The 23,731-nt window shown below is 34.5% G+C and overlaps 1 protein-coding gene across 9 annotated transcripts in view; it reads left to right on the forward strand.

The window, feature by feature from the left end:
* Nucleotides 1–23,731, forward strand: part of LOC105340616 (apoptosis-stimulating of p53 protein 2) — a 34,786-nt gene continuing 11,055 nt past the window's right edge. The window contains exons 1-5 of one of the 9 annotated variants that reach the window (XM_066087349.1): nucleotides 1–134; nucleotides 1,384–1,590; nucleotides 8,993–9,134; nucleotides 10,242–10,646; nucleotides 16,226–16,284. In XM_066087349.1, coding sequence (XP_065943421.1) covers nucleotides 1,588–1,590; nucleotides 8,993–9,134; nucleotides 10,242–10,646; nucleotides 16,226–16,284 — 609 coding nt within the window. In that variant the 5' untranslated portion in view covers nucleotides 1–134; nucleotides 1,384–1,587. Of the gene's footprint in view, nucleotides 135–1,383; nucleotides 1,591–3,369; nucleotides 4,376–4,838; nucleotides 4,857–5,935; nucleotides 6,227–8,992; nucleotides 9,135–10,241; nucleotides 10,647–12,852; nucleotides 12,873–14,029; nucleotides 15,206–15,875; nucleotides 15,970–16,225; nucleotides 16,285–20,320; nucleotides 20,360–21,776; nucleotides 22,168–23,731 lie in introns of those variants that run through there. The other 8 variants (XM_034468116.2, XM_066087350.1, XM_066087348.1 and 5 more) reach the window with 8 other exon arrangements.

The raw sequence follows: 23,731 nt of genomic DNA on the forward strand, positions 1-23,731 counted from the left end.
CAGATAGGCCAGAGTCCGGTGAAAAAAGGGATTTTTGCGGGAACTGTTTGTCACGGTATAAGACAATTCCTATGTGTTTTGCCACCAAATCTCTTTTGAAGCTGAGAACGATGAATTGGGATATGTGAGAAAAAGTTAGCTCAATTGAATATCAAATTTTTCACGAAGCACAAATAACAGAAAGATGATCTCGTCGTAAATCCCAGATATGCTAAAGTATGCAGTAGTTTTCATGTTATAGACAGAGACATAAATTTATGATTTAAATGTTATTTATATCTCTGATTATAGACTATGAACAGCAGTATATTTGTTACTCAATGTCGTGAGAAGTAATGAATTACATGGATTAATTTTGCTCAGAGACATATATAACATTATTTATCAGCTGTTTATGTTTCTGATTTTGCTTTAATCATTGATATTGAGAATATAATTTCGATAAACACCTGTAGCTTAATTATACTCTAGCTGTCCCAAGATATCCTGGATTCACATTTGGCTTAATTAAATACTTCAGGGTTCAAACGATGTTCATTCAAAAGTATGAAAAATGTCCAAGTTTTCTCAGTCAAAACGCCCCTGTTAGTTATCAGGTTTCAACTGTTCAATACAATGCTAAAAAATGTGATGTCTACGGGGATTTTGTATTGCAGCAAGCCCGGATGATAATGTTGAAAAATTGTGCGATGTATTCAGAGTGTATTCGGAATGGAGAAAAGATGTAAACATTCCCCATTATAAATCTCCGTAAGAAATCTGTTATCGTACCTGTGAATTTTTCTGAGTGAAAGATGATAATGTAAAAATGAAATTATCTTGGAAATTATCCCTTTCAACTATTTCAAATTCAATTGCACTTCTTTCACTGGTATGTGTATTTTTTTATCAAAAATCGACCAAATGTGCTGCATAAATATCTTGGGACCTGGACTATAGTATCCAAGTTAACAAAGAATAAATAATTTTTCATAGGCATATTTATGAGTGATGTTATTCATATTATTAGTACACCATTAAAAAAAAAAACTTTTATCTAAAAAATACATCCCACAAATGCCCCGGTTCATCTCTCTAATTCTTCGTAAATGCTATCTTTCTATGCTGTTCATATTGCTAGGGGGCAATCAATGCACTGTGCAAGGAGGCTACTATAGATTTATTAAATATTCTCTAGATATATGTTGATAGATAATAGAGTTCTTTAGAGAAGAGTAGGAAATTATCATTATGGTAGGAGGCATCATCTGTTGCTGAAAAATAAGATTGGAAATATTCAGACTTGTTCATAGTAATATTAACATAGTCTGCAATTCTTTGATAATCACTTAACCAGCATACAGAGCTGTTGAACCCTGTAATGGTGCATTTTTTTTTCTTCAGGTTTCAATTCATAATCTTGATGAAGAGTGGAAGGATGCCAAGTAATATTGAACTGATGTTTGTTACAAAAAGTTTTTCCTTTGAAGCTGGACCTGTTATTATGCATAGGAAAATGTGAGACAGTGAACATGTATTGACAAAAAATAATAAAGGATTGGTAAAATTGGGCTTTCACCGTGGGTGAGCTTCATTGATATAATCAACATGGTAAGTACTAATGTGGTATTATGTAATTCTGTCATGAGATTATGTAAATGTTATTTGTCAGTGTTACCTGGTGCTATGGGTCATTTCATTCACGCCGTCTTCCCCAATCCTATCATTCATTCTTCAAGGTGTGTGTGTTTACATGTATGTATAATCAAAATTCTTAACTGTAATATGGTTATGAATTGTACTAAAATGACTATGACATAATGGAGATACTGATATTTTCTTCATATTCTTTGCTTATTAATCCTTAATGCTAATTTAGTATTTCACTGACCTCAGTACTGGTTATATTGATGCAGAATTGCTAACATACAATATATTAAGTCTACTTTTAAATATTATAATGTATGTGGAATTCATAAAGCTTTTGTGTAAAATAACAGAGCTCTAAACCTTTAACCTTAATTCCTCTCTCCCCCTAGCTATATATTATAGTTTAAAGGTGCCTCATCTTCAAGTTGATTTTTCAAAGAATGATCTATGAGATTGAATTGTAAAAACATATGGCATCAAGCTTATCCCTTCTGATAAATCCAAGTGTTGTTTGTGGTATACAGTATCAACTGCTTAGTGGGCTGGGGGAAACCCCCACTGATGGATGATGCTGAGTGCACGTGCCTTCTGCCGTTTTGGTCACGTGATCAATCCACTTCCTGTGGTGTTTTATGAAATAGCATCATCAAATAAAAACTTTTATCAGTTGTGGATTTTTTTTTATCTCTTTTAAAACAAAAATTCCAAACCAACTACTAAGCTTGAAAAATTAAAAATAATTCTGTGTGCACATCCAATGATTGATTTTTAATGATAGAAATTTACAATATACATGTACATATGTACTGCAATTATGAAAAACAAGTTTTTATTTAATTATATTTAAAAGTGTTCTGTATAATTATTGCAATTTTGTTAAATCAGAATATCTTTGTTTTTCAAACTAAACCTTATTATGTAAAGAAAAGTGTCAATATGTAAGAAACCTCTGTGTATTGAAGTAAGCTAGCTTATGGTTCATTGTATAATCTACACATATTAACCCAGTTTTCATCAAACAAACAACTATCATGGTTTTGAGAAAATGTAGAAAGCAAAAGGAGAGGACCCATTTGTTTACAAATAGCATGTAATTATGGTGTTAAGGTGTAATTAAAGCACATATTTGTTTTGATTTTTAAAGGGCAAATTCTTTTGAACTTTGCCCGTGATTGTTACAGCCTTTTATTGGGTTGTAATGACTTTGGAATGATGGGACTGTTGTTGGTGCTCGCACAATTTTTTATGGGTTTCTTATGGTATACTGGTAGCTTTATGTGGAATGAGATTGTCATCTTTTGTTATTGTTGCCTAATGTAAGTCAAAAAATTACTTGGAGACATTAATTTATATATACAGATTTTACAAAAATGATAGAATTTTTAAAATGCTGTTATGAATTTAATTTTCTTTGAAAAGAATTTGATGTGTAGAATTATATTTCAACATAAGTGTTAATTTTCTTTTAGGTACCTGGCAATTTGATTCTTATTTCACCAAGTTTACAAACCAAGAAAGTGAAATTTAATCCAAGTTTGCACAAAATTTTTGATAAAAATCAGACCTAACAAGGGTAACCATAGTTTTTTGCAAACACTGCGCAATCAAAAGATCAGAGTACAAGATGACACATTCATGAAATATATCAGGAATTGTTTTAACGCTTTAGCCAATTTACAATTCTAATTCTTGCGCATTGCCACGCTCCAGAGAACAATGTTGTAATTAAATAAAAGTTAAATGTACTCAAAGATATGGGTGTGAGTGAACTGGAATGTGCAGACACATGCAAAGGGTAAGGTGACAGAGGGACCGAAGGTTGACTCCCAGTCGGAATTGTGAGAAACCACGTCGCCCAGTGAGAACATGTATTTATACCACTTTGAAGCCCGTACATAACTCATTTGGGGAAGTGAATAGGACTGACACTACATGTGACAGTTTTCACCCTGCCTTCAATACACAAGTGACAGAGGGAAAGAAAATACAGCAGAGATTTTATATTTTGCTCTGGAGTGTGAATTGTTCGTGGGATATGGAGGATGAAATTATCTTTATTGGCAATTTAAGTCTGTTTGAGACATTGACAGATTCTCTCTGATGTCTCTCTCCATTCAGTCTTTTGAAAAGTGCATATCTAAGGGATTACATAAGATTTTTTGCATGTTTTTGTCGGCTATCAATTTAAATGTAAAGGGATATTTTAAATGCTCACTGGAGAGCCATTGATCTACAGGTAAAAAAAAATGTTCATTCATTTTCACAGGAAATTCTTTTTAATTTAAATCAAGACATCAACACAAGTGATTTAATTTCTGCATGGTTGTTGTTTTCATGAACGGATGAACCTGTGAAACAATCAGGAAACGGTGTTCATTTATCTGCTTTATTGACACACATGAAATCTGACACACCTGGATTTTTAAAATTAGACATTATATACAATATGATAAAGACTTTAATGTGACTGGGCTCTCAATGAAAGGAATAGTTTGTTGGCGTTGTGGACTTGTCTGGAGTAACACCTGTCCGGATTGGATCATGTGAGGACGGTTGTCTGGCTATTGCCGTCTGCTCGGCTCAACTGACGTCTGCTTGTGATGGAATGACAGCTCTCCCAAGTATCATAGACACTAATTACCAATAAGCAGATTTCTCTGTCTTAGGTGCGTTCCACTACTGAAATTTTGTTCGGATGTACTTTGCTGTTTTCTCCAAACCGGAATCTCCCAAAGATTCAAAACATGTAAGTTTATGAAGTGCTCTCTTGTGTCAATCAAGAGTGTTAGTAAAATGTATTTGTTTTATCAATAACTTTTATAGTCTTGATGAACGTTGACTGTATAGTATGAATCTCCGTTGTATAGTATAGGATATTTTATTATCTTGAGAAGACATGTTTTCATTGATTCCTTTGGTAGGACTTTTTAGGGGGAGACTTGAGGTATGATTTTGACCTCCTTTTTTTTGCTTGGGGCAGAATGATATTCCTAAGAGCAAAGTTTACATGTCAAGTAGACCTGTAAGAAATATCCTGGGTATTAGTGTTTTAACCGCATTGTAATTCTCATTAATGACATTAAGAACAGGTTCTAGCTTAGGATTATCGCTGTTGGTTTAGACTCTTTTATTTCCACCATTTCTGTCTCAGTTGTAACAGTTTTTTGTTTTTCTGTCATGTGGCTGTGTTTCTTGGAAGTTACTTTACTGCCATAAGAATATCAATGGTAAGAACATTAACATATGATAAAAAAATGATCATTCATAGTGTTTTGCTGAGGAATCATTCTTTTTTTAGGGAGTTCTGAACATAATGGTTTGCAATAACACAAATTTACAATGCTGATTTTGTTTTTTATGGAATTGTTCTAAACTGATTATTAAATGATTTTTTGTTTTCAGAAATGTTTATTCACCATGAAATAATAAGGATTATTAAATTGCTGAAATTTTTTTTTTTTTTTTTTTTTACAATCCATAAAATTATCCCCCAATTATTTTTTAATGAATCCATAGTTAAAGTTTTTATCATTGGTAATTTATGGTTGCTGAAGGATGTGACTTATATTCAGTTGCATTGCACATGCAAGGTTGACCTGTTCAAGCTAATCATAGAAATGATTTCTCTCTGCCTTACTCAAAATACAAAAGGGCTAAGTGGACCATTTTTTTAATCCGTCAAAACTTGAGCTGTTTTTGAAGTGTCTGCCTGCTTGCAATGCACCTTTAAGCTGAAGATTAAATATACACCTGAAGAGCTCTTGCAAAATATTTAACCTTATCTCTGCAAAGAATAAGTACTGAAAACAAGTCTAAAGTTTGCAATTAGATAAATTGGATTCAAGAGAGCTGTCATTTCTTTCCATTTGTTGGGCGAGTAGTCGCAAGATTATCTTTTTTAAGACATAAGGTTTAATGTATTGCGGGTGGGTATAAGTAATAGGAACTTGATTACTTTAAACCTAATGTGTTTGCTTTTGCGTCTTCTTCCTTGAACTATGATAAGTTTGATATGCCTGGGGCCATTTTGTCTATTTAAAGATGGAGACAAGCAGTTAATCTGCATAGAAGACACTTATTTTGGGAGGAATTTCCATTTACCACAGGTAATGCATTGTTACTCTGTCGTGGTAGTTGGCCATTTTTTACGCTGCCAAAAATGCGAGCTCTGAGGTGAATGAACTATAAATAGCTCTGATGTAATTGGTGTGTATCGACATCTCATCCCAGGTAAATTAGTTGCACTGTCAGAGTATCTGAGGTCTGGCATCAGTCACTGTGTTATGGCTAAGCGACAGAGAGTAACACAAGTACATTAGTCGCACCAATGTTTACCTGTTTCCATCAGCCCCCCTCCTCTCTTGTAAATCCAGTTATAACACACAAATATTTACCCTTGAGAAAAAGGAAAGCAGTCAAGTGACCTTGCCAAGCTGTCAAGGATTTTTTCTAAATTTTCAATGTGTTTTAAAACAGTGTACTGATATGCAATTGTTTTTTTGTTCTCCTGGATGTAGTTTCTGTGATTTATAGGGGAGAGTGTGTTCACGCTATGTAGAGGATGGTTTTGATCGGGTTGTTTGTGCCTAGTAATCAGGTGGGTATATCGAGAGTAACCAGGTAACTCTACCTGTGTTTTCAGCAAATATTTTACATAGTTTTGATCCTTTGAAAATTAGGTTACTGTTACGCAGGGTCCATGATTTGAAATTTTCGATACGCAGGTTTATTATACATTTATTAAACGTAATGAATATTTTGGGTTTTGTTTTTTAATTTTTAATAGTTGGTGTATGTGTGTTATGGGGGTGGGGGGTTACACCAATTGGTGATTTTTTATAGAGGAAGCAACAGCTTCATAAAGAAGTAATGTATCAAAGTGCATGATTTATGCCTCTGGAGTACCCAGCATAATGCTTGCTTCAAGTGGCAATGAATTCCTGCTTAGTAATGATATTGTACCGCAATTTATTCCAGAGTCAACTTTGTGTTTGTGATTCGTGGAAAAGAATTTCTCATGAATACCTGATGTGACATTTTGTTGTTTAAGATCCTGGTTACCTGGTGGTATTTGACTTTTGTTGAATTATGCAGTGTCACCATATTTCCTGTACCTAGTAATTCTATTATTTTATGTGGCTTTTTATAATACTGTGGAAATTATTTTAAGAATGAGAAGTTGGTTAAATGAAAACTAGTGTAATTGAAAAAAATGATAATTACAATGAATAGGATATTACCTCTGAGATTACACAAGTTATTAAAAGTTTTTTTTTTAAACTATCCTGAAAATGACCATTAGCACCTTGTTTTGGTGATGAGTGGTTTATTATATTTTATTTCTTGCTTGATCTTATTTGACGTGTACGTTCAGCCCAATAAGCTTTTAGGGCAAGATGATCGAGACAGGTTTTTCTTTTGTATCAATGTTAATTGCACCATTGGTCACACCATCAGCATAAATAGGGGTTTTTAAGAGGTAGAATAAATTCATGTGAACTCTACATATAGACAACTTTAATATCATCCCTTTAGATTAAAGTAAATGATTGTAATTATTGTAAATTGATGGTGTAGTGAGTGGGCTAGGGACTGGGTTAGGGTACAGTGTACTGTCCATACTCCAAGGCTGTAGTTGGGTGATTTGGTGATATAGCTTTAATGTGTAGAGATGCTTGAAAGTAGATTTTTGGGGGAGTTTATTATCTAATATATATGGTTGATAGATTATTTCATGATTGAATGAATGAATGAATGGTACCGGGTAATAGTAAATGCTGTGGCTTTGATATTGATTTTTTCCAGCTGAATTGAAACAAAAATGAAAAACTGTTAATACATGCATTCATTTTTAAAATATTTTTCATGTGCAGGTGAGGAAAATTTTGTTGTATCAAAATAATATTTTCTTATTTATTCCTGACATAATATTTAGTAAAATGTGTTGTTTTCTGTATCAATTTCACTTTCTTTATCTTAAAGTTTCCCTGTTTATCTTAGAATCTTTCAAATACAATACAAAACTGTTATAAAATATTTTGCTGCAATAAGCCTTAGTGTTTCAAATTGCAAGACAATATTTATGTGTCATAACAATTTATGTATGTTTGTTGTCATAAATGTTTGTTTACCTACGTTGTTTGTGGAGGAAGATGTTACATTACGCCTGTAAATGCAGTGTCACAAAGGTCAGGGGTCAATGCACTGGCCGGTCAGCTTGGAAGCTTGCACATTACCTGTGATTATGCTGCAGGTTGATTAATTACAACTCTGTCAAATTGCATGTGCATTAGTTAGCGTGTGGCATGCGCTGACCATTAAGGTATTATTGATTCTCAGATGGAGACAGAATTACACATCACATGCTGTCAGATATGACAAGAATTACATGTTAAAAACATTTTGCAACAAGTTAGTAATTAATTATTTTTTTGGGGGGGGGGGGGGGGGTACATAGTTTAATACATTAATTACAAATTCATGCAAGGAAAATTTTTGCATTCTTACCTTAAAATAAACATGCTTGATCTTGCATTTTGAATTTTTAAAAAACATTTTAAAATATTAAATGACAGAATGAAAAATGATAATAGAGATTGCATTTTAAACAGGAGATTGAGAAATGATTGATGCCATGTTGTGTCGTACCCACAATTAGTCATTGTTTTGGCTGTGGTAGAGTTCTAATTGTTTTAGTGACTGTCATTGTGTTTGTTGCCACCATGTCTTACTTGAACACTTTTATGTCATTTCTTTTCTTTTTCACATTTCATGCTCAGTCAAGCCACTTGCTTTTATCTACAAGATGTATGAGTTAACTCCCATTTTACACACTCTTTGACATTTTAGTAGGTTCAGAATTTGTGACACTATTAATACATGTACAAGGTACATTTGGTGTTTAAAATAATCATACCAAAGGCACCCAAATGTTATATTTGTAGCAAAATTAAAAAAAAAAACGGGAACTGCATAAGCATAATTGATAATGTAATTGAAATATATCTCAGAATCTAACTGATTACCTCCAAGATATAATCAACTCCCCAGCACTATTGTTTAATTTTTAAATACTCTTTGTCTTTTAATATAGTTTACATAAATTGTAATATTAATAGATATATTGATTTACACCCAAATGTAGAGATCCAAACAAACAATTTTCATTATGCATTAAAAAAGTTTACTGTGAGGTACGTAAAATTATAGGTCTGAAGCGCTTCATTCATCTAAGGTCTAATATGAATGAGATAGATGCAAAACATCTTGATAGGAAACAAGTAATGAAAGGAAAGAAAATAAATGACAACTTGATAAAAATGTCCTGTGTCGTTAGTTATGAGTTTGTTGCCTCTCTTTACAGATTATATTGAAGGTTTACAGTAGTGATGACTCGGAGAAATGCTATGAGGTCCCAGTTACCCCGGAAACCATTTGCCAGGATGTAGTGGCCTGCATTTCCACAGAGGACAGCAGCTATCTGGTCCAGCTCTGGAATGGACAAGGTCAGGAATAGATAGTGTTGGTTTTAAAAAATAAAATTCATACCTTACATTTATAATTTACATTAGAATATCAGTTTGGTGTCCTCCTTTGATCCAGTCAGTGGATTTTTAGATTTTGAATACTGCATATTGCATGTAACGGGTATATATCTGGGGGGAAAAAAAACGCATTCCAACTTATGTTTTACTGACAAATATCATAAGGAAAACTTAAATTTGATTATATGATATATGGATATATGATTGTTGAATTGAGAGCATTACTTGTGTGAAAGATATTTCATATTGAATGTCATGTAAAGCCTACTGTGGTTTCATTAATATTCTTGTGTATTAATTTTGGTGGATTCATTAAAAAACACAGTTCAATTTGTTGTCAAAGTTCCTATCAATACAAAAAGTTAGTAGAAATTGCACTTCATTGAACATTTAATTTCAATGTGGATCAACATAAAAACATTGGTATTCAACAAACATTCATGAAACCACAGTATTTTTTTTTCTTTTTCTTTATATCAAATTTTGTGTAGTATACACCCACTTTACATATGTAGCACTTAAATTTCAGTCTTGTGGAAAAATGACTTTGAAAAAGAAAATATTTTGAAAGACGAGATTCTTTTAAATACCAGTAAACCATATATTATTTCAAGGCCACTGAAATACATTTACTACATGCAAATGATTGCAGTGAGTGAAAATGTCTGAATTATAAATTAGAGGCAATGAATTATTCATAGTGCACCACACACAGTTGCTCCCTTGCCTTCTGTTGTTTCCTTAGAAATTAAATCCTGTTTAGCAGGAATCTGAGGCATCTCGATAATGTTTAGATATTTACATGCTGCCATGTGAATTACACCAAGCTGTTACCTGTACAGGATCTTTATGTGTACCGGTATTTGTTTGATATTTGAGAGCATCATTGAAGTTATACAAATCTCAATCAAGAGAAGCAGACTTCAATTTATTCCCTAATGTTGCTGTCAAGCAAACATGTTAATTAACATATTTTAAGAGACAGAAAAATGTGAGAAATTCTTATTTCACAAAAAAAAGTTGAATGTGATCGTAAATTTTTATTTTCTTCATTTTTTTCTTGTTTAGAAAAAGCTTTGGATCCACATGAGAATTTGTATGCAATACTGAGGGGATGGGAGAACTTTCGAGAAGAAGTGAAATTCATTGTCAGGGATCATATCCCTCCAGCGATTCCACCCTACCCCCCAGAGGAACTTCTGTCCCCATATCAAACCCAGTCCCATCCCCACCCAGAGGAGTTATCTCACAGTCCAACTGACCTACATCTAGGACACCCAAATGGTCACCACCATGTAGTGTACGTGGATGGCTATAGCAGCGAGGGAGGGGCTTACTCCGACCCAGAGCCCACCCAGAGGTGGAACCTGGGGGGTGACCGGTCCATCTATGACAGGTGGGCGGTTCCTGTCCCTCCACAAGACCTCCACAGTGGGGCTGTCAGCGATTCTCAAGCACCAGATAATAATTATGGTATGTAGAAAATATCCATGTATGTGAAAAATTGATCATACATTTCTTCTGAACATGGAAAGAATAAGAGTTTTGCCCCTTTGCTGTGCTTATCAAATCCAAAGTGGTTATAAACTTGTCATTCTTTCCTTGTGGATAGAGATCTTCAGGCCATTTTTCATACATGCACGAACTTCTTAAGGGCTGAATACTTTACTCTATTTAAATAAATGCATGGTTACAACAGATAGGTCATGTTCTGAAGAAAAAACTCTTAATATTTTCTGTGAACACATCTTCACTAGCCAATGGTTTTTGGGGAGCTGAGAGGACCAAAAACCGAGGCACATAATGGACTGAAAACTTAAATCCTGCAAAGATTTCGTGAACATTTGTATTTTCAGATGAACTGTTATAATCATATGTCCAATGAAAATACAGGTACCATAAAAATTATAATCAATGGCAATACATGTATGTAGCTACTAGTGTGGACAAAGGAGGCTTTGTTAGATAAAGGGTTTAATGGGCAATTGAAATTTGTAATTGGGCAATAACTTTATCTTCATTTAACATCAAATTGGATATAAAAGATATATGGCTCATGAAATTATTTTATGTCACCTTTTGATGCTGCATTAGCTATTCTCACCCTATTTTTTCCTGTACTAGGATCTTGCTATGAATCAAGATCTAGCTGCTGAATTGGTTGTGATTTTGGTTGGCATTCAGACAAACCAAGTTGACAAAATCGGTCACCAGCTCTCCACCATATCTATTTCTTACTCATTAAATTGTGATAAACGTAGATCTGGAGAATATCAACAGGTTTTTCGATGGGAAGATATCCTGTGTGAAGTTCTTACCTGTAAGAGACCCAATTATTTCGGCTAGGACACGGAACTCCCTGTTCCCTGTTTATATACAGGCATTGCTGTCGGAATGCAGGGTAGAGTTTTACAACCTGCATGGGTTCAGGCAAATTGTTTATGACTTAAGATATGATAGATGAAATGAGTTATCAGAGCCATAAAGAGACCTGTGCTGGGTGTGATGGTATCAGTTGATATTTTTATTGAAAAGGAATGATCATGCTAAATTGGCTTTGATTTCAAGTACCTTACACAGGGCTTAGAATGCGGTTTTCAATATGAATTGCTGGGTGTAATAATTAAATTTCATATTCAAGTGCAGTAGAAATTTATGATGCTGAAAACCTCAGCATTAGACACAACAAATTAAACCATATCTAATTGACAGAAACCACACAAAAAAATGTACCGCATTACAGCTGCAGCATATACCAGCCTGTACAAAATTTGCTTTTGTAGGATAAAGGATAAAAATGGTGTCCTTTTCCCAAGATTGCCTCTGAAAAGATTTAAATATATGTATAAAGTAACACTAAACTTTAAGAAAAGATTTCTCCAGTGTCAAAAGTTTTACCCACATATAGCTTGGTTAATTGAAATGTCAACAAGAGTTGCTTTCTAAGTTATTTAGAAGCTTTATATTATAGAATAACTGTTCTCTGTGAATTTTTTTTATGTATTAAGGTTTTTTTTTTTTACTTAATTCTTGAGTAGGGGATATTTAGATCCAGGGTTACTAGTAGGGTAATTATGCCAACCCATGTCTTCCTGTCATAAATACTGGGTATCCGTCGTACCGGTCCAGTGATCATGGATATCACAAAATCACGAGGGGTCACAGAATTTTTAATAGACTTTATATTTGAGAAAATCAGGGTATTTTAACTACTTGCACGGAATTCTATTCATATGTCAATCTTTAGATTGTGCCGAATCACTTTTCGAAATAGCATTCCAGATCTACATTTAAACTCTATTTAATAGAAAATCTTTAACATCATATAAATTAAAAGATCTTTCAAATGATTTATTTTGGAGGTTAGGTTTTTTACTGCATGAAGTCAAGATCAGATGAAAGCTATACGTTTGTTACTGAATGCAAAGAGGGAAAAAACTATTAGGAATGAGAAATGTATTATTTTCAAGGTCAAATTTTTTCTTTTCCACTGGTTGGTCTTTAATCATACGGATGACATGATATAGAAATCTTTTCTTTAACTTTATCCTATCAGGAACAAAGCTGACTTATCTCCGGAGGGGAAAAAATTGTGTTTTATTTTTGGATAAGTGTATTGATTTTTTACATATCAAATTGTGAAGGACGAACCTTGTGAAATTGATTGGAATTTATATCGGAAACTGCGATCACTAATAGGTAATTTTTGCCTTACTTTATCTATATTCTATGGGTCAAAAAAGAACTTTCTGAGTGAAAATGGTAAATCTGTTGAAAAGAATATGGCATACAAAATCCCTTAGGTCCTATATTTACAGTTATAGGAGAATAATATTTTTGATTGGCAGTTTTGCTTTCTGTGAAACTTTTGATTAGTCACAAATGCACTAATCGTAAAATCAACATATCCTGTCAAAGCAATACATTTTTCTCCTTCAAGTGACAAAAATAATTGACACTTGAACTATTTATTTACCAATCTAGAACCAATCTTGAACTGCATAGACTGGTAGCTACTGATTTGAAGTGTTTATGCTACAAGCATTTCTCATGCAATTTAGATCAAGTAGGCGATAATTTTTTGTTTCAATTATAGCTTTCAGTTACACCTGTTTACTGGAGGAAAAAAATAGATTTTTTATGTTCTGATTTTCAAAATTCACTTTCCTGACTCAACATCTAATGGGTAAATCCTTCAAATTTTGATCAATGTCTTTTTGAGTGTAGGTAATTTCAATCTATTGCTTGGAGTTTGTAAATGTGGAATTAAGTGCATTTTTATTGTCACATACTATAGCCCTGTAGAAAATTAGAGCTGCCATTATAAAAAGCTTAACCCAGGGCTGGAAGATTGCTGGGGTGATAAAAAATGCTTTTGTTGTGAGTGACACGGGCAGCTCAAAATCAGTTTGCTTTAATTTGAGGTCCATATCAGATCTTCCTTTTTTTCCCTCTATAGAATACCAGAATACCTCCCCCCTCCCCAACCAACCAAATTCTTATCTTGTTATTCAAATTTACTTAACGCTGGATTTCGGAAATTGAAAAGAGGACAATCATTGTTGGTAGCTGTTTTGAAGAAAAGAATCCGTTTTGCCAAGACCAAATTCCTTTTTTGTTTTTAATCATGTGAAAGTGACTACAGAAACTTTAGGACACCCAGTGGAATGTGTAGAGACTGTTGTTACTTGAGAAATTTGTTTAGATCTGTGTGTTGAAGTTTGGCAATACCTGGGTGAGCTGTTGACAAATCTTGTGATAGTTATCTGATAACAATAGGTCAGGGAGTGAGGTAAGAGGAATTACTGGACTCGACCGAGGTTTAGTCATCTAATACATACACAGAGTGTTGACCACGGATTACAATGTAACATTCTGACTTAATTCCCGCAGACTGTTTCGGATAGGTTGACCAGAAAATACCCTCTTTAATCTGTGCGATCAAATACGAATCCTCTTTTTGTCGGAGCACCCATTTGTGTGTACAGAAATAAAAAATTTTAATTGTGTTTATTTGCGTGTGAGAGGGTTAGGAATTTAGGTGAAAAATCGATGAAGAGGTTTGGTTTATGGGGAAGCATAAAGTTTAGGTTTAAGAATTTTAGGGTCAATTAGATTTGGTTTTGTCACTTACGATTGTGGATTCTTTCAAAGTGGATGGTTCTTATCTGTGGTAATTTTTGACAGACTTTACATCAAAACTGTGAAGTCCACTTGTAAAGGAATTAAGTTTCGAGGTTTCTTAATTATCCTCCTCATCACCACATGGGATACATAAAAACCTAACCCAAAGTACTGGACAAGTTGAAGGACTGTAATTATTCTGATAACAGAAATCCTACAATTGGGAGGGGCCAAAATAATAGTGAATTACACTGGGAGATTGATTCACTACAAACACTGACAACAACGGCTTCAGAATTTACATTGATTGACAGTTGGGATTTCAGTGAAGGGAGCCTTCCTGTATGTGGAATGGCTTTGATTTACTGCATCTGGTGACTGGTATGTGGATTTTAATTGAACCACAACAACAGTTTGTCAGGGGTTGATTGGAACAAGTGTACTTAATGTGGCTGAAGTGTTAGCGGACCTTATATATTCCTGTGTTTGACTATAGTCCTTGTCATTGCAACAGGTAAACACTGGCTGCAGTGTACGCAGTTTTGAATCGGCACTAGATCGTTCACGTTTTGGAACAGTACCAAGTGATTGTTTGTATAAAATCCGGTAATATCAGATAAAAAGTTCCACTGAGTGCATATCTACTGCTGTCAATACCAATCCGCCTGATATTTCATATCGCCGGTGAATTACGATACATTGAGGAATCTTTTTAATTCGTTTTCAAAGGATACAAGTGAGAAGTGTAGATTTTCCATGCAATGTGAACATAGTTATATACATTGATGTAATCTGGATTCTTCTTTTCTTGTTTTTTTAATCTTTTTTGTGGATATAGAGTTTCTAAGATAAGGTTTTCATATGAGAGGAAATTAAAACCTTGTGATGCGAATTTAATATGAGAGCAGGTAAGCGACTTTCAAGAGTTATTCTCAAGGTAACATGTTTGTTTGTACCTGTCAGTTTAAAATACAAGAAATGTTTGTGACAGATCTGATTTTGGCTTGAGTAGATTGAAGTGTCAAACCACTGGTGAATAAATCGTTTCACCTATATTCTGTTTGATTTGCAGATATTAATTAAATACCTACCTAGATTGTGTTTTTGAGGTTTGTGAAGAGTTGATTTTACTGACAGATTTTTTTTGGATGTTCTCTGAGCTTTTATCAGAACTCTAAATCTATGCAAGGTTACACGAATTTCAGGGTAATAAAAATATACCAGGATAAGCTAATACTGTGGCTCTTTTCTTTGATAAAGGGGATTACATGTAGATAAATGCTGATAAATTCTGTTACGACCTGTGCTTGTATCACAGACCTGGAACAAATGAGTTATGGATCATGTTGTGATGGACAAGCATTGAATTTTTCTTTGATGTATCAGTCATAAAGTTGTTAGTGGTGAGGTAAACCTCTTGTTCATTCTGTAATATTGTGTAGGGAAGTGAAAGTTTTTTCGGGACCCCAGGGCTTCTTTGGTATAGGTCCACTAAATTAACACCCTGGGTGTTAAAAACAGTTAGTGTTATAAGTCATGACTTAGGTATTGGGAGTCCAGTACTAAGAGTAGTTCTTTGTAGTATGCTGTTAAATGGAGGTTCTTAATTTCACACAAGGAGACTGGATCATTAAAGTAATAGCTCATTATGACCCAGAGGAGTTACTTCAGTGTAAGCAAAAGGGGGGAGGAGAACAAACTGATAAAAAGCAAAGTGATAGATGCACCATCCCTGCTGCTTTGTTTTTGAACTGTGTCTTATTCTTAACATGGCTAATTTGATGCTGTGTTCAGTTTCAAAACATGTTTTGTAGCTTCAGATTATTTTTGTTTTTTTATGTGAGAGGGGAGTTGAATGCGATTACCTGAGTGCATTCGTGTAAGCTGTGCTCGTTATTTTAACGGAGATCTTAAATTGTGTTTTCCAGGTCAGAGAGCGCAGCAGAGAAATGGAGTGGGAGATATAGTACCATCGCCTGTCAATGGGGTAGGTAGTGCATGATTTTTTATACAGAACAATAGAAGGAGACTGGGCACGATATTATCGCATTAAAATTATACTTTAATATCAGATTCTGTGTCGCAAGGAGGTGTACAAAATGACACAGGCTGTCAATTATCAGCTTGCACCTCTGCAGGGATCTAGTTACACTGTTGCATGTTTTGAAGAGATAAAGTATGGCGCAGAGAAATTACCAGACAAGAATTTGTCTCACTTTAGGGATGGCATGCTTTATTCCATGTTAATTAAACGTGTATGAAAAATTAAAGCATTGGGGCCACTCATGCTTGTTGGTCCATACCTCAGCGATGAAGTCAAGGAGGCATAATGGTCTTGCCAGTATATTGCTTTGTACTGTAATTTGATTTTAATTGTCCGAGATAAACGGCATAGCATGGGGTGTAGTTTTAATGAGAATTTTTATCCACAAGAAATTAAAACACAGGAACTTAATCAAAGTGTGATTTATTGAGAGTTACTGACAAGGAAGGGGGGTCGTGATTTCTGACATTAATGGCTGACGTGAAATACGAATCAAATTTGTTGTCACGTCAAGATCAGTTTGTCATTGAAAAATTTGAACACGTACATTTTTAGTTTTGCTTAAGATCAAGAATCGGATAGTTGGTGGTGGAAGAGAGTTTTTCATGTTGAATTGCTATGTGATTTTAACAAAGTTTTTTTTCCAGCTTTTTGCTGTAAATTCAATTTGGAATTTTTTAATAAGCTAGGTTAGTGGGCTATTAATAAAACAAAAAAACTGTAAAAATTATGAACGCATCTTGGTTTTGTGAATATTTTGGCTTATCCTTTACAACTTAATAAGCTAACAAGATGTAACTTCAGCTAACCTTGCTGATTGTGATTAGCTTAATATCAGTGTTGATTAAAATCCATTTCATTTGATGAAGTTCTCCGATTTAATGAAGTTTCAGCCCCAGTATGATTCACCCAGCCCTCAAACAATGGTTCCAGCTGAGGCCATATTGTCAGGGAATGCTAGAAATCTCGCTGATTGGGGGTGTGTAATGCAGGATGATTCATGTGGAACCATTCCTGGGGAGGCATTGTGACAGAGGGGAGAGAAAGAAATTCAATTGAACCAGCCACAGGTCATTGATTCCGGGATTGAGTGCTAATCTCTAGGGGCAGTGATAGTTGGTGTAATTAACACTGAAAGGTTTTCCTCAAAGGTGTAGCTAATATAAAACTTTCATAATGGATTAGCCTCATATTTTTTTAACAGGACAAGATTCTTCTCTATGATTTTGTTTGAAATGATGAGCATTGGTTTGGTTCATTGATCACTGATAGAGTTTACCGTATGTATGTTTTATTTGGTCCAAGTCTTGCCTTCTCATGGATGATTAGTAGGTACACATTCCTAGGATTAAGAATTCTATAGCTTCAATATGTTATTGTGTGCTTACAATGTACAAAAAGTTCAAGATAGTCGACATACATACAGTACATAGTCATTACTTGTATACAGTGCAAATATCTTTAAATTACAGTAGTTATTTCAATTACTGAGTGGGCACTTTAAAATGAGGGTTGATTTATTCGTCTATAACGGCTATCTAATATTAAGTGGACTTTATCAAAGAAAAAAGGAATGTTTGGAGTTTGTGTCAATTGAATCGTAAGACTTATTACTCGGAAAAAAATCAATTCCTAAATTAACGGAATTTATTGAGTGCCTGGGATAAGCATTTGTAAGGGGTCCAAATTAAGCTAATTAGGTGACAATTTAGATCTTTCGGGGTTGAAACAACCATAATGGACACTGCCAATATTTAACAAGGAGGGAAAATCATTTTATTTTTTGGTCGATATCACAAATACAAAGCTTTGTTAGGGAGAGTGGTAATAAAAACACTACAGTTTATTGATTAGGCCTTTTGACCAGTTCACTCGAAATATAAATCACAGGGTCGAGGAGAAAGCATTTGTTGATTATTAGGCACCCATGATTGTGTTTTATGCTCGCGTAGCAGCTGTCATTGTAAGACCAGCTCTCTCCTTTTAATTCTAAATTCAACATGGAAGCGATTTGTATTTCACCAGATGCGACATCCACCAGGTATTTCAACTGATGGCTGACTTACAGAAAGAGTTGATTGCCTGCACTGTTCTTTATGTTTGTGGTCTTTGCTCCGTTCATCTGATCTGATAAACAATTTCCCTAACCCGACCCCCCACACAAAAGATACAGAGACTGCAATGTGGTAGTCATCATGTGGATCCAAATATAATATGGCTGTGTCATATGGAACCTACATAATTACTGGCTCTTGTGCAGTGGTTACAAGATGGAAGGTTTCTTTCTCTGTTAGCGTCATGATCAGTAAGTATTGAAAAATTTGTACAACTAGTTAAAAATCAGGAACGTCTTCTATTGATTTTGTGTGTTTGATCTGTAGATTGTCCGACAAGAAATGTGCGTGTATGTAGTAACGTGATGACAAGTTTAACTGCAATATCTCTGGAGGTTATAATTGGCGGGACCTATTGTCGGGATGTTAAAGTGGGTGCAGACCTCCCCCCTCGCTATTGTTTCAAGGGTCAGGGGTCTCTATGGTGGTTGGTTTGAGTGTCAAGAGGTACTGTTTGTTTTGAATTCTATCATTGTTAAACAAAACATCTAGAATTGACTCTGAGTTTCTTAAATGGTTCTGACACATCACATTATCAGGAATTCTGATGCTATTTAGTACAAATAATTTAAAACCACTATTTGTTTACCCAAATACTACACAGAAAGGGTGTTTTCTTTGATTATGACCAAGAAAAGTTTTCACTGTAATCCTCTTATCCTATGGAGGTAAATTGTGTATTTTTAGCAAATTGTGTGTTTTTAGCTCTCTCAGCTTTGAATTTAAGAGTTCTTACTCCGGAGTAATGTAAATGGTAGCACCAATCTCTAGTAGACCTCTACTACAAACAGTTAATTGCTGGATTAAGCAGTGAGCTATGGGTCACTTAGTGTGTATTGTTGTAGGTTTAATCCGCGACCAGTCTGATAGGGGGCTGAGGTTTTACACGCCTGTCACCGACCGGCCACGGTGTCCAAATATTGACAGAGTCTGGGACAAAATATTTGGTATTGTAGGCCATAATACTGAGGTGCCATTGTGTCTTTAAAGCAATAGTTTACAGAACATGTGTGGTACAATGGGAAATCTTTTCAATATATGTATTTCGGGGTTTATAGGCATTCATGAGTGGAAATTAAAATCAACCTCCACAAAAAATTGGCCGTTGAGTATAAAAAGGTTTAGCAAATATTCAAATCTTTTATGTTGGGAAGTTTATTGAAATATTTTGCAGATTGATACATATACCTAAGAATATATATTCATTGGCAAACCCAGTAATCTTTGAAGGTATATATAATTAAGTTGATTCTCATGGCTGATTTGGGGAATCAATAATTTTCCTTATCTGAACATTTTAACGTAACAGGTTATATATAGGTTTATGGGAAGAATGCATTGAAGGAGGTAGATATGTGGATATATTATTGATTGGAAGACCTTAAAACTGAAGAGTTTTAGGTTAAGAGAGCAAAGGAGATCAAATATTTGTCTGTGCGAGGCATACTGTCTGTGAATGCTAGAACAAATTATATTATTTCATGTGGATTCTGTTATTCATGAAGTCTGGTCTGAAATTTGATGATAATAGGTGTTAATGTTAGTTAGAGTCTCAGGTGGTTCCCATCACCTGCCGATCTTAATTACCCTCATGGACAACTCACCATCGCTGCTTCCTGATTGGCTGACGATCTGCTGAATTACAGAATGATTAATTCTCCAGGCTCAACCAGAAAATTAGGGAATCGGATGCAGAATGTGTTTACAATACAAGGTTCAATCTGTTGATAGAATTATCTGACAGTTTCTCCAATGACCTTGAGGTTCAGAATGTCATTCACCTGAATTCTGGCCATAATTCACTGCTGATAGGATAAACAGTTTTGATAACAGTTGGGATATATGCTTTCAAATCAAGACTCCATCCATGTGGAAACGCGATGGATTTTCCCATGCATGTTGAGGTATAAATTATAGCCAGCATTGAACACATACTACTCACTGATGGGAATTATAAAATGTTTAGTGGGTTTACATTGCTGATGTTTTAAATTTTGAAGTTGTCATAAAAAAAGATTTTGTTGTATTGGACTTTCTGAGTTTGGATGTTTTAATGGAATTAAAATTCACTATCCAAGGTAATGTGCAAGTGGAAATACTAAATACAGGTATTTCAATGTTAATATATCTTAATTTGGTCAATGGAAGTAATTATAATGTTGTACAATTTCTTCAAATCATTAGTGCAACTATTCCGTTCATCAAGTGCTCTCAATGTGATAGTTTATTACTGCTATTAGACATTAATATTTACACACAATAAAACACCCTAATCTAACTTTACACATATTACAACACCAGAGTTTGCGGATTGCTGTATTAAACAAACAGGTTTATAGCCTTGATCCCTGTGCATGTAGACTGGTTATGTCATGGCTAGAAGGCCGGGGCATGTCACCCATTATATATTTCTCATAAAAGCCCTCGCTTTTCAAGAAATTCTGGTTTGATATAATGGCCTTGTGGAACAATAGTTATATTGATTTTAGATAGAATTTCTATGTCATAAAATATTGATTTTTTGGAAAGTGTGTAAAATTGATGTATGAATGGGAAAGAATAGTTGCTATTCAATTCCAGCAGGTGCTGTGTTTACCTGGAAATTGTGAGGAGTGTTGGAGTTGTCCCCCTTTTTGTGGAGTTTTAGACTGTTTCTCTCTGGACTGTTTCATTTCCTTGTCTTTTATTACCGGTCTAGTACATGTATTGAAACTGTTTCCAAAACCACATTTTTTGTGGCATTTGTATACTGGTTTTTCTTCCATGAGCCGCTTTTTGAATTACCAGTACAATTGTTAAGAACATATGCCATACTAGTATATGAATGTATTAGATATATATATAAATATTAATTTAATATCATATCTGCATTTGAATTTAAAGACCTTTTTATTCAGGTTGTGCTAATTTGTGTAGCATTATAGTAATAAACATTTTAGTGCCTCAAGATTTGATATAAAATATATGAAAGAAGTATTTTTTCTCTAATCATTCCTACTATTTAGCTATTGATTTGTGATTTAAATAGACAATAATTAACAAGGAAAATCGAAACATTTTCTGAGCTTTCAATAGGTAGGGATGAAAGGGATGTGTTTAATACCTATATTTGACAGAGGAGATTGGTGCTGCGGTTTAGTCAATAATACTTCTCGCTGGCCTTTTGAAATGATCAAAGTTGTCTGCTGAGGTAATTAGGATATTTAATTCCTCCTTTATTTAAACTGTTGCAAGGTTTTTAAGAACCACAATATCAACATGCTGATAATCCTCTCCATTCAAAGAGATGTAAGGCCGACATTTTTCTTCCCACCTGGGGGCACAGGTAGATTCACGCTTGATCGAACTGGTTTGTTAGGTGTCAGCCATCTTGGAAAATCTGAGGTCACACCAAAAATAGCTTGATTCATATGTGGGCATGTGTTAATAGAGGGAAACATTCCATGTTTGAAAGAATTATTCGTTAAGTGGAGGACTGTGTTCAGAAGTAAAGGGGAAGGTAGCTGGATATCAGCGTGGTCTATACAGGAAGCTAGAGCTGGGGACTTTTTGTGTTACCTGTTGATTGTGTGTTTATACCTGAGATTTATAAATGAATCATGTTTGATGAAGGAACATGGCTTCACATTTCTCTTATGATAGTGGTGAAGAAGACTGGGACATTAGAAGTCTTCAGTTTGTGAATTCACAACTGGAAAAGTACCTCAACATGGTAAGGACCTGGTCTCATTAAGTAAAAAAAAAATACAGGTGTCTCGAGATTGAACAGGTGAAGACGATGCCAGGGTAAATTGAAAGTTTAAAATTCTGTAACATTTCAACGGTTACCCGCTGATATCTTAAAAAATTTGAATTTCATGATTTCAAGAGTTATATTAATGGGCTTGATATTTATTTCAATGGACAGCTGATATTTTGCATGTACATGAGTAATGGAGTTTATATATATCTGAAGAGACAGGGTGACATATTATAAATGTCAGGGAAATATTTCATGATGAGAATGGTTGATTATCCAAACATTTATTATCAGCAGTACATGCCTGACCTTGCCTGTTTATACAAATGTACTGATGGTCAGTTTGTCTGAGTCATTTAGAAGGCTGTGTTATATTGGTTCATATCCCAGGCAGACAGAGACAATAGGCTGGGGCCCACAGAAAAAGTCAGGTGTTGACTGTACAAATGAATGGTACCTAGGTGGCGTGTTTGTCTATATATTGGCAGCCATTCTCTCCTGTGTTTGCAGGAATTGTATCAAATTAGTGCCAATCATAGAGTCAATTTGATCTGGCTCCATAGATATTAGGATAAGTAGTAGTTACCCGATATGATATTGTTGGTTATGTGCAGATACCCGATGGGCGTGGTCATAATGACACGAGGGAGCGTAGCTCCCGAGTGTCGTTATGACCACGCCCAGCGGGTATCTGCACATAATCAACAATATTATATGGGGTAAGTTACTTGTACCATAGTTTACGATTATTCATTATATCTTATTATCATTGTAATATTGGGAGTGCATTTGCCTCTTAACAATACGGTGCCAATGCGTTGGTCTTTATATACCGGGGTATGTACATTTTACTGCGTGAATTTCCAAAATGACTTTCTATCCCCGACAAAGATTAATCATTCTTCATTTAAAAAAAATTATAGCCCTAATAAATATATATCGACTTCTCCTTGTTATATTTTTATTTCATATTCATTCATTTTCCGACTTATAGTATCGATATTTGCTTCAAAGAAGTAAACTTATTAACACACTTTCATATGTACGAACCGTAAATTGTGCAGTGCTTCTGTTTAAACAATTGAAATTAAATTTAAATTGATGAAGGTAATTAGTTTTTAAAGTTTTATTTGATACTCTGTATCAATGTACATGTATGTTTTTTTAAAGTGGCTGAAAAAACATGTACATATATATTTTGATCAAAATCAATCAATAAGCAAAAAAAAAATTATTTGAGAAATGCATGCCGCGAAACCGTGAATGGTTAATGTCGAATTCGATTGGCTACCGCTATTCACTCTGTCCACAAAACAAGTTTTCTATTCAAACGCTTTCCTATCACGTGATTGACTTTATATAAAACCTTTAAACGGGATACCCCTATTACATTTAACACGCGTTTCTCTGCTTGTCCAAACACATGGAGAGGAATATTAAAATAGAGTCTTTCTGACAAAACCATTGCCGATATTGTTTTGTCTCGAGCTAAAAATGAGATTTATTCGACGAACTACATGTAAGTAAGTCGAGTCAT

This window comes from Magallana gigas, chromosome 6 (genome assembly GCF_963853765.1).
Source record: "Magallana gigas chromosome 6, xbMagGiga1.1, whole genome shotgun sequence".
Classification (NCBI taxonomy): Eukaryota; Metazoa; Mollusca; class Bivalvia; order Ostreida; family Ostreidae; genus Magallana; species Magallana gigas.